The sequence below is a fragment of the Salvelinus alpinus genome, chromosome 13 (assembly GCF_045679555.1).
Source record: "Salvelinus alpinus chromosome 13, SLU_Salpinus.1, whole genome shotgun sequence".
NCBI classification, from domain to species: Eukaryota; Metazoa; Chordata; class Actinopteri; order Salmoniformes; family Salmonidae; genus Salvelinus; species Salvelinus alpinus.
Window position 1 is genome coordinate 45,058,011 of NC_092098.1, and position 12,369 is coordinate 45,070,379.

Below are 12,369 nucleotides of genomic sequence, written 5' to 3' on the forward strand. Positions count from 1 at the left end.
GAGCAGGGACAGGGCACACTGACCTCTCAAAGCGCACTATAGGCCTGGTGCGTGGTACCGGCACTGGTGGTACCGGGCTAAAGGCACGCACCTCAGGGCGAGTGCGGGGAGAAGGAACAGTGTGTACAGGACTCTGGAGACGCACAGGTGGCTTAGTGCGTGGTGCCGGAACTGGAGGCACTGGTGGTACTGGGCTGGGGCGGGGAGGTAGCGCCGGAAATACCGGACCGTGCAGGCGTACTGGCTCCCTCTCTCACCGAGCCTGCCCAACCTTACCTGGTTGAATACTCCCCGTCGCCCGACCAGTGCGGGGAGGTGGAATAACCCGCACCGGGCTATGTAGGCGAACCGGGGACACCATGCGTAAGGCTGGTGCCATGTAAGCCGGCCCGAGGAGACGCACTGGAGACCAGACGCGTTGAGCCGGCCTCATGACACCTGGCTCAATGCCCAATCTAGCCCTACCAGTGCGGGGAGGTGGAATAACCCGCACCGGGCTATGCACACGTACAGGAGACACCGTGCGCTCTACTGCGTAACACGGTGTCTGCCCGTACTCCCGCTCTCCACGGTAAGCCTGGGAAGTGGGCGCAGGTCTCCTACCTGCCCTTGGCCCACTACCTCTTAGCCTCCCCCCCAAGAAATCTCGGGCTTCCAGCCACGTCTCCTTGCTGCCTCCTCATACCACCGCTGTTGGGCTCTCGCTGCCTCCATCTCCTCACGAGCGCGGCGATATTCCCCAATGTGCGCCCAGTGTCCTTTTCCCTCTAATACTTCCTCCCAAGTCCATGAGTCCTGATCTCTTGGCCGCTGCTCGAATTTCCGCTGCTTGGTTCTGGATTGGTGGGTGGTTCTGTAACGGCGTTCCTCCTCCTCTTCATCCGAAGAGGAGGAGCATGGATTGAACCAAAATGCAGCGTTGGAATAAGACATAATGAATTTATTGAACAAGACAAAACGAACTATACTTGACAACTAAACAAAATAACAAACCGAATGTAGACAGACTTGGACCACGAACTTACATGAAACACGAAGAACGAACGAACAAGTACTTACTACAAACAAAACGACGAACGAACGAACGAACGAACGAACGAAACAGTCCCGTATGGTGCAAACATAGACACAGACACAGGAGACAACCACCCACAAACAAACACTGTGAAACTACCTACCTTAATATGATTCTCAATCAGAGGAGATGAAAACCACCTGCCTCTAATTGAGAACCATATCAGGTACCCATTCACCAACATAGAAACAGAAAACATAGACTGCCCACCCAAACTCACGTCCTGACCAACTAACACATACAAAACTAACAGAAAACAGGTCAGGAACGTGACACCTCTTTAGTGTCCTAAGTTTTCATAACTGTGACCTTAATTGCCTACCGTCTATAAGCTGTTAGTGTCTTATAGACCGTTCCACAGGTGCATGTTCATTAACTGTTTATGGTTCATTGAACATTTACAATGAAGATCTGTGAAGTTATTTGGATTTTTACGAATTATCTTTGAAAGACAGGGTCCTGAAAAAGGGACGTTTCATTTTTGCTGAATTTATAACTTTAACAAATGAGTTTTCATTTTTAGTTGACGAAAAGACTCATGGACATTCAATTTGACATGAAGCTGCTTTTCATCTGTATTGTCCATGCATGCATGCCTTTGCAGAATACGGAATGCGATTCTCTCATTGGTTATGATTAGGACGAAAGAGCTGTAGGCCTATACATAAATTGTTTAACCTGTATCCAAGGCTTTGTAGCCTATATAGTAAATCATGGAAGGCTTTGTAGCCTATATAGTAAATCATGGCTAGTATTGGTTACAATCTTCCACAATAGCAATGTGCCAGTTGTATAAAGGGATAGTAGGCCTAGTTGGACACGGCTATCTGAATGTGCACATGATGGAAGTTAGAAGTAAATATTAATTATTTAATGGGGGAAAAATGCACTGACTAAAATTGTCCGGAGTTTTAGTCAATTAATAATAACTAAAACTAATGATGGATAAAATGACTAAAGTGTGACTAAGGCTCAAATATATTTTAAGACTAAAACTAAATATAAAATAGCAGCCAAAATGAACACTGATCCCTTTGCACCAGATGGCTGGTGGTAAGGCATGGTATGGCTGAACTTGAAAGAAGAGATACACTACATGACCAAAAGTATGTGGACACCTGCTTATCGAACATTTCATTCTAAAACCTCGGGCATTAATATGGAGTTGGTCCCCCCTTTGCTGCTTTAACAGCCTCCACTCTTTTAGGAAGGCTTTCCACTAGATGTTGGAACATTGCTGCGGGGACTTGCTTTCATTCAGCCACAAGAACACTACTGAGGTACCATGTAGAACCATGAAAAACAGCCCCAGACCATTATTCCTCCTCCACCAAACTTTACAGTTGTCACTATGCATTGAGGCAGGTAACGTTCTCCCGGCATCCGCCAAATCCAGATTTGTCCCGTCGGACTGCGTGATTCATCACTCCAGAGAACGCATTTCCAGGCTTGGCATTGCGCATTGTGATGTTAGGCTTGTGTGCGGCTGCTTGGCCAAGGAAACCCATTTCATGAAGCTCCCGACGAACAGTTCTTGTGCTGACATTGCTTCCAGAAGCAGTTTGGAACTCGGTAGTGAGTGTTGCAACTGAGGACAGACGATTTTTACGCACTTCATCACTCTGCGGTCCTGTTCGGTGAACTTGTGTGGCCTAACACTTTGCGGCTGTGCCGTTGTTGCTGCTAGACATTTCCACTTCACAATAACAGCACTTACAGTTGACCGGGGCAGCTCTAGCAGAGCAGAACTTTTACGAACTGACTTGTTGGAAAGGTGGCATCCTATGACGGTGCCACGTTAAAAGTCACTGACCACTTTAGTAACGCCATTATACTGCCAATGTTTGTCTATGGAAATTGCATGGCTGTGTGTTCAATTTGATGTACTTGTCAACAACGGGTGTGGCTGAAACAGCTTAATCCACTAATTTGAAAGGGTGTCCACATAATTTTGTATATATAGTGTATATTGTGGATCAAGGGACCACAACAGTTGCTTGCTACGCCGTCCATTATGAGGAAACTGTACGTCATAATGTGTCAAGTGTTTGCAATTAAACACTCTGCATTTCATAATCCTTTAGTTTTGTGTAATCCAGTACTCGAATACTCTGCCTTGATTTCTAATCACTATACTTAATGATACCGTTTCCTCGGATTCCTTTCATTTGTTGGAGAAGTATTATGGATAATATACTGTATCTGTTAGATCTGTTACATGACCAGAGAAAGCACTTTGGAATAACCCAGCTCACACATGTTTTTGCCTGCATAAAGTATGTAATTCATTTAAAACCCATAAGGATCAAATAGCAAGCTCTCTTCAAAATAGATATGTGCAGCATGCTAAAATAGTTCAAACATCCCAACTGTGTATCATACATATTGTATTTTGTTCAACCAGTCTGAGATTGCTCCATTCTAATCATCTCTGAGAATATATTTTTGTACAGAAAGTTTCTTTGAATTTTTGGTCAGTTTTTTCTCACATCTCTGAGACTAGGGAGGTCAATACAAAAATTATATATATATATATATATATATACTCTGAACCACTCTCACAACTCTATTTTGTTAGTCTCCGACATATCCTACATGTTTTATTGCCTCCACTGCATCAACTCCCCAAGTCCTAAAATCAAACCCCTCTAAGAATGGCATACTGTTATCTTTTGTTGCTATACCCTTTCTATACCCTTTCTATACCCTCGTCTGACCCTCTTGGCCATCTGGTCTATTGACAGGCATCACCACTGTGCTGACCATGACTACGCTAAGTACCATAGCCAGGAAGTCGCTGCCTAAGGTGTCCTACGTGACGGCCATGGACCTCTTTGTGTCCGTATGCTTCATCTTCGTCTTTGCCGCGCTGATAGAATACGGAACACTGCACTACTTTGTAAGCAACAGGAAGCCAAGCACAAAAAAGGACAAGAAGAAGAAAAACCCGGTGAGTCGTTTATCCAAAACAAAGTGGGCACACAATGACTCTACTCAAGTAGTGAAGATAAAATGGTCAGAATAGCTGAGACAAATGTCAGACACATTTTGAGCTTAATGTGTTTGCAAAGAATATTGACCTTACCTGTGAGAATGTGTTTATATTAGGAATAGGCCAGGTCAAAGGGTGGGGATTACAACACTCTCCAAACACGGAGTTATTTCCAGTCTCTGAAAGCCTCACCAATCACTGTATTACTGTGTTACTGTAATGCAAAGCCTACTACTACTAGGTTCTCTGATGGGAGTAGTCATTGTGAGGCCACCTCGTGCCATGCAGTCTACGAGAGACATAGAACCTGTCCTTAATCCATACCACAGCTGTGCAGTACTATTTTAAAACCTCGTCACATGACCAGAAGGTGTCGGCGCTTCAAATCCCCACAACATCATGACGGCTAAAGTAAAAGCACCAGAGTTAGCTAGCTAGGGAACTTAACAGGGTGTGGAGTGCTCCAGATTCAGCTTCTCTGTAAGTAAGATTTGCTTTTGGATATAAATGTGTGCTGGGTGAATGAGTTTAGACGATCTGAAGGTGTAATGCCAGTTTGCTATCTCTAAGGGGAGGTTCTAAATGAGGTTCTTCACATGGTCTGCCAAGTTGTGATGCAGAAGCCTTTCATCCTTTTGATCTTCATGAATAATAAAGGAAATCGAGGAAATAACATATTTTCATGTCTCATAGATTTGGGTGTAAGGGTCTAACCATTTTCATGTCTCATAGGTTTTGAGTGTAAGAGTCTAACCATTTTCATTTCGCATAGGTTTTGTGTGTAAGGGTCTAACCATTTTCATGTCTCATAGGTTTTGAGTGTAAGAGTCTAACCATTTTCATTTCGCATAGGTTTTGTGTGTAAGGGTCTAACCATTTTCATGTCTCATAGGTTTTGAGTGTAAGAGTCTAACCATTTTCATTTCGCATAGGTTTTGTGTGTAAGGGTCTAACCATTTTCATGTCTCATAGGTTTTGGGTGTAACCATTTTCATGTCTCATAGGTTTTGGGTGTAAGGGTCTAACCATGTTCATTTCTCATAGGTTTTGGGTCTAACCATGTTCATGTCTCATAGGTTTTGGGTGTAACCATTTTCATGTCTCATAGGTTTTGGGTGTAAGGGTCTAACCATGTTCATTTCTCATAGGTTTTGGGTCTAACCATGTTCATGTCTCATAGGTTTTGGGTGTAAGGGTCTAACCATTTTCATGTCTCATAGGTTTTGGGTGTAAGGGTCTAACCATGTTCATGTCTCATAGGTTTTGGGTGTAAGGGTCTAACCATGTTCATGTCTCATAGGTTTTGGGTGTAAGGGTCTAACCGTTTTCATGTCTCATAGGTTTTGGGTGTAAGGGTCTAACCATTTAAATGTTGCATAGGTTTTGGGTGTAATGGTCTAACCATTTTCATTTCTCATAGGTTTTGGGTGTAAGTGTCTAACCATGTTCATGTCTCATAGGTTTTGGGTGTAAGGGTCTAACCATTTTCATGTCTCATAGGTTTTGGGTGTAATGGTCTAACCATTTTCATGTCTCATAGGTTTTGGGTGTAAGGGTCTAACCATGTTCATTTCTCATAGGTTTTGGGTGTAACCATTTTCATGTCTCATAGGTTTTGGGTGTAAGGGTCTAACCATTTTCATGTCTCATAGGTTTTGGGTGTAATGGTCTAACCATTTTCATGTCTCATAGGTTTTGGGTGTAAGGGTCTAACCATTTTCATGTCTCATAGGTTTTGGGTGTAACCATTTTCATGTCTCATAGGTTTTGGGTGTAAGGGTCTAACCATGTTCATTTCTCATAGGTTTTGGGTCTAACCATGTTCATGTCTCATAGGTTTTGGGTGTAAGGGTCTAACCATTTTCATGTCTCATAGGTTTTGGGTGTAAGGGTCTAACCATGTTCATGTCTCATAGGTTTTGGGTGTAAGGGTCTAACCATGTTCATGTCTCATAGGTTTTGGGTGTAAGGGTCTAACCGTTTTCATGTCTCATAGGTTTTGGGTGTAAGGGTCTAACCATTTAAATGTTGCATAGGTTTTGGGTGTAATGGTCTAACCATTTTCATTTCTCATAGGTTTTGGGTGTAAGTGTCTAACCATGTTCATGTCTCATAGGTTTTGGGTGTAAGGGTCTAACCATTTTCATGTCTCATAGGTTTTGGGTGTAATGGTCTAACCATTTTCATGTCTCATAGGTTTTGGGTGTAAGGGTCTAACCATGTTCATTTCTCATAGGTTTTGGGTGTAACCATTTTCATGTCTCATAGGTTTTGGGTGTAAGGGTCTAACCATTTTCATGTCTCATAGGTTTTGGGTGTAAGGGTCTAACCATGTTCATGTCTCATAGGTTTTGGGTGTAATGGTCTAACCATGTTCATGTCTCATAGGTTTTGGGTGTAATGGTCTAACCATTTTCATGTCTCATAGGTTTTGGGTGTAAGGGTCTAACCATGTTCATGTCTCATAGGTTTTGGGTGTAATCCTCTAACCATTTTCATGTCTCATAGGTTTTGGGTGTAATGGTCTAACCATTTTCATGTCTCATAGGTTTTGGGTGTAAGGGTCTAACCATGTTCATGTGTCATAGGTTTTGGGTGTAAGGGTCTAACCATCTTCATTTCTCATGGGTTTTAGGTGTAAGAATCTAACCATTTTCTGAAAATTAACATATAAATAAGTAAATAATGATATCCTATTTCAATGTTATGATGGTACAGTAATGGTACAGACAACAACAGTGTATTTATAATCAATCTGTTAAATGTATGCATACTTTAACTGATGTGTTATTCCACTAGGAATAACAGGACTAACAGGAAATAAAATCAGTAAAAAAGCATTTTTGAAGATACAGTAGTTTGAGAGTATAAAGTACTACAAATCCATGTTCAATGTGTTTTTCAGATAAAAATGCCTTTTACTGGGCTTAAAAAATGCCATTGTCTTGTCTTGGTGTAACGGGTCAGCTTTGAGCCCAACTAGGATCAATATCGTCCCTAAATCGTTGATGTCTAGTTTGTAGAATTGACTGGGGATCAACCTGGTCCACAATTTGATGTATCCAGTTCTGCATTTTCCTCCTGTATGTGTGTCTCGACAGTATGTTGTTCCCTTCCTACTTCTACGGTGTTATTTTCTTTAGACGTTCTCTCTGTTGGTCTTTTTACATTTGTTATTTTTTGTGTTGTTCTCTTTTAATTCCACATATTCTTTGTTTCCTGTTGGGACAAAAGCTCCTCCGGCTCTTTTCCTCAAAGGTATATTGCCTGTGTCTGAGTTTCATCTATTGACTGCATGTGTCTGCTGCATTTTGCCTGTCTCTGTACCCAGCTAGTGTACCTCACTGCTACATGTCTGTTTTAGAGACCCTTTCTTTACCTTCACCTCAGAATGTCTTCCGCAATACCACCAAACAAAGCGCTCACTGTGCAGAGGTAGCCAGACGTACTTGTGTAATGACAACATTCTGCTCTCTCATATAACCAGCCCACACACGTCCACAGCTAGTAAAAAGATGGTACAAAATGGTTTCGTTCTGACTTTTTATTTAATTTTTTACACGGTGCAATTTTAACAGTAAAGCAGTCCCAGCTCTATTTCCCCTGTCAAGCTAAGCTACCCGTGTGTTTGTGGGGCTTTTAACCTGACGCTTCCTATAGAATCAGCAGAGCCTTAACAGACTGAAATAGACAACCCCTACACTGTGTTAAGCCTAATTAGTAGTGATCATTTTAATGGCTCCACACGCAGCAGAGTAGATTTAGCCCCAGTAATCTCTAAAACACTCACAGTTGCACAGGGTGCTACTGAAGAGCTACAGGTAACTGCCAAAATAATGGAAACACTCAAGTGAGGCTTACAAAGTATATTGAAAGCAAGTGCTTCCACACAAGTGTGGTTTCTGAGTTAATTAAGCAATTAGCATCCCATCATGCTTAGGGTCATGTATAAAATACTGGGCAATGCTGCTACCATGGCCATGCCCCCATAGGATGACAATGCCCATCCATAGGGCACGAGAGGTCAATGAATGGTTTGATGAGCATGAAAACGATGTAAAGCACATGCCATGGCCATCTCAGTCACCAGATCTCAACCCATTTTGAACTTATGGGAGATTCAGGAGCAGCGCCTCTGACAGCGTTTTCCACCACCATCAACAAAACACCAAATAATGGAATTTCTTGTGGAAGAATGATGTGAATCCCTCCAATAGAGTTCCAGACGCTTGTAGAATGTATGGTAAGATACATTGAAGTTGTTCTGGCTTGTGGTGGCCCAATTCCCTCTTAAGACACTTTATGTTGGTGTTTCCTTTATTTTGGCAGTTACCTGTATATTTAACACTCAAGTAAAGATGATGGTGTGCTTTAAAAAATGGAATCACCCTGAATCTATTATATGGAAGTGTAACATATCTTAATGGGGTAATTTGACTGAATTTAAATACTATTAGTCAGAGGATACTGTAAGTATGGTAAACATTTGAACCAGCCATTTAAAGTGAGGCCATTTTTATAGCTATTTTAAATAATGGACAAAAATTAACTATAGCTGACACTAAGCTTTGATTATAGTGGTAGGGATCCAGAGTAGGAGACGAAGGCCTATATTCAACCTGTAAAGCTGAACTTCCACGGTGCGGATTGAATAGAGCCCTAAGTGTTTCCGTCAATTATTCATTTTGAGAGGTTGTCTACTTCATCCGGTTAAAGCTGGTTATGCCACTTTTGTTTGCAAACCCCGGCCACACTGCAGGATCTGGGTTTGCTCTTCTGCTTGAGCTAGCTTCCACGACACGCTTCCTTCCCCCGTGCAACCCCCCCTTTGAGAACCAAGTCACATGACCTGATGCTGCTTCCTGGTGCAAATCTAGGTTGATGATAAAAGGTTAAAACAATGTAAAATTTCCATGCGGAAGCGTTGGAAAATTAACAAATTCATTGGACCAGCGCCATTGCTGATTCTACAGAATTAACGAGCAAAAGTGACTGGAAGCAAATGTTAGCAGTACAAAAAGTTTCTCATTTTAGCTAACTACTCACCAAACACAGCATACCTGTTTTACTGTCATTATATTCTTTAAAAAATTATAAAAAATTATCTGCAGCCACTTTATTACTTCATTTCTCGACCATTGGTGACATTTTCAATGCTATTCCTGTAGAATCAGCCACAGAGCTGGTCCAATTAATGTGTTTATTTTCAAACGCTCCACATGGAATTATTAGGTTGTATTAACCTGTATATTTTCGACCTAGCTGCAAATCCCCTGGTTGTCAATCAATCAGAGTATAATGTGGAACCAACCAATCTTTACATGTGGTTATGCATCGTTTTCAAAGGAACTACAAGCATCCTTGTATTCTAGTGCTGGGCAAATTTGAGCTGCAGAGAAGGAGCTACAGCCAAATCAGTGTTTTGATATTTTATGATGACACATGCCGTTAAACAATTTAACTCCAATGCTTATGGAATTTGATGGTACTTGACACACATATGATTCATTTTATGAGGACATTAGGAAAGCAGTATGATTACCTATACATAGCACTGGCATGACATCCATTAGCTACAATAAAAAAGGCAAAAAACGTCCAAGATGCTAAAGGCTATGGGATAGGACCTAGAGGTTAGGTGTTAGTGCCTATGGGTTAGGGGTTAGAGATTAGGGGATAGTGGTTAGAGGCTAGGGGTTAGAGGTTAGGGGCTAGAGATTAGAGGTTAGGGACTAGGGGTTAGAGGCTATGGGATAGGGCCTAGAGGTTAGGTGTTAGTGCCTATGGGTTAGGGGTTAGAGATTAGGGGATAGGGGTTAGAGGCTAGGGGTTAGAGGTTAGAGGTTAGGGGCTAGAGATTAGAGGTTAGGGACTAGGGGTTAGAGGCTTGGGGTTAGAGGCTAGGGGTTAGAGGTTAGGGGCTAGAGATTAGAGGTTAGGGACTAGGGGTTAGAGGCTAGGGGCTAGAGATTAGAGGTTAGGGACTAGGGGTTAGAGGCTATGGGATAGGGCCTAGAGGTTAGGGGCTTGGGGTTAGAGGCTAGGGGTTAGAGGCTAGGGACTAGGGGTTAGAGGCTAGGGACTAGGGATTAGAGGCTAGGGGTTAGAGGGGTTAGAGGTTTGGGGTTAGAAGTTAGAGGCTACGGGATAGGACCTAGAGGCTAGGGTTAGAGGTTAGGGACTATAGGTTAGGGGTTAGAGGGTAGGTGTTAGAGGCTAAAGGCTTTGGCCTCTGTTCAGTTAGTAGCGATTCCATTCAGTTTATTTGAATACTGTATGTAACTGCGTCATTATATTTCTAAATGAATCATACACAAAATATTATGCTGGGTCAGCAAAAATTCAGTCTTATAGTTAATCACGAGAGAAGACATATGTGCAAAGGTGGCTTGCCATTTTGAGATAAAAGCCCATGAAAATGCTAATTGTGCCTCCTTTGACTGATGGAGCAAAGAACTATTTTAGGAATTGTCAGAAATGAAAGGCTGTGCCCTCAAGTGGTGAGCAGGCTTTAAAGGAGGTTGATTTAACCCATTTAGGGATAGGAAATGGAGGAACAGTGAGTCCCTGCTCAACAGTCTTTCTTATCGTACAGCTTACATCATAATCCATTTAGAATAAATTCAAATGTTCCCCCTCTGAAATCCACACAATGGCATCCACATACAGAACAAGAATTATGTAATTTGAGTGAATCATTATGCAAAAAGGGACTGTGTTTAGGTTTGGGACTAATGATAAATAACCATGATACTCCTCGTATTTTCCCATGACGTGCAAAACAGAGCTTAAAATAGGTTGCCCAGCACTAGCATCATCTTTCAACTAAATAAAGCCCAACTACACAATGTATCCTACAGAAGCCAGATACTTTGTACTTTTGGCTTTACCCATAGGTGTAATTTGCATTGTGTGTTCCAAAGGGAATAGTCCATTGTCAGCTTTAAGCCACTCTAATTAAATACAGGTACCACTGATGGCTTATTTGTGTTTTATTGAATGCTTAAAAATATTCAATTTCCAAGTGAAGTTGCAAATTATATTTTGTGTACTAAGATAGAGACTAAATTAGGTCCCCCATGTTTCACCTCTTAGACTCTAGTTGCTAACTGTTCTCTCTCTGTTAAAAGCAGACCCCTACGGTGGACATACGCCCTCGCTCAGCCACCGCCATCCAGATGAACAACGCCACCCACATGCAGGAGCGGGATGAGGAGTATGGCTACGAGTGCCTGGACGGCAAGGACTGCACCAGCTTCTTCTGCTGTTTCGAGGACTGCCGCTCCGGGGCCTGGCGGCATGGGCGGTTGCACATCCGTGTCGCCAAGATAGACTCGTACGCTCGCATCGGTTTCCCCACCGCTTTCGGTCTCTTTAACCTGGTTTACTGGATCTCCTATCTCTATCTCTAGATCCAGCGTGTAGCCAGACTTAGAATATACGTTCTGCTCCAACAAGACCATTTTTAAGAAGGGACCCACTGAAATGTTTTCCTTTTATTTTTGTTGCTCTTTTATTTCGTTGTTTGATCATTCATATTTTTTAAAGCAAAAGTTGTAGCAAACCCAATAGGCATGCAGGGATCTGGAGTCTGATAGTGGAACTACGACTGTGCTTTGTGTAAGCAAGAACCTAAGCTCACCATAGTGATTCTGTTATGCAGATGAATGAGGACCCAAAAGCGACGTAATAGTAACAGAGTCTTTATTCCAGTATAAAACAAATAATGAAACTCCTGGAAATAAATCAATGGAAATCCAAAACAGGAAACTGAAATCCTCTCGTCAATAGAGAGGAACGACTGGAGACGCGACCACAGACTGCAGGTCGCTTCAGGAAGGCACAGGCCGTAGCTGACATAGACACCTGCTCACACGCAGCATCTGAAGAAGGCAAAAGAACACGACAGGGCGGAACAAGACACAGGAACTGCAAACATCAAACAAGAATCCGACAAGGACAGGAGCGGAAAACAGAGGGAGAAATAGGGACTCTAATCAGAGGGCAAAATAGGGGACAGGTGTGAAAGAGTAAATGAGGTCGTAGGGAGAATGAGAAACAGCTGGGAGCATGAACGGAACGATAGAGAGAGAGAAAGAGAAAGAACCTAATAAGACCAGCAGAGGGAAGCACAGGGACAAGACATGATCAAAGACAAAACATGACAGTACCCCCCCACTCACCGAGCGCCTCCTGGCGCACTCGAGGAGGAACCCTGGCGGCAACGAAGGAAATCATCGATCAACGAACGGTCCAGCACGTCCCGAGATGGAACCCAACTCCTCTCCTCAGGACCGTAACC

General features: G+C 42.6%; 1 protein-coding gene across 5 annotated transcripts in view; it reads left to right on the forward strand.

The window, feature by feature from the left end:
• The window catches only part of LOC139537770 (gamma-aminobutyric acid receptor subunit gamma-2), a 63,298-nt gene extending 51,549 nt beyond the window's left edge, over window positions 1–11,749 (forward strand). For 2 of the 5 annotated variants that reach the window (XM_071339523.1, XM_071339527.1), the window contains exons 8-10: window positions 3,820–4,025; window positions 7,302–7,325; window positions 11,198–11,749. In XM_071339523.1, the coding sequence (XP_071195624.1) occupies window positions 3,820–4,025; window positions 7,302–7,325; window positions 11,198–11,479 (512 nt within the window). In that variant the 3' untranslated portion in view covers window positions 11,480–11,749. The remainder of the gene's footprint in view (window positions 1–3,819; window positions 4,026–7,301; window positions 7,326–11,197) is intronic. The other 3 variants (XM_071339524.1, XM_071339525.1, XM_071339526.1) reach the window with 3 other exon arrangements.
• Window positions 11,750–12,369: the final 620 nt, after the last annotated feature.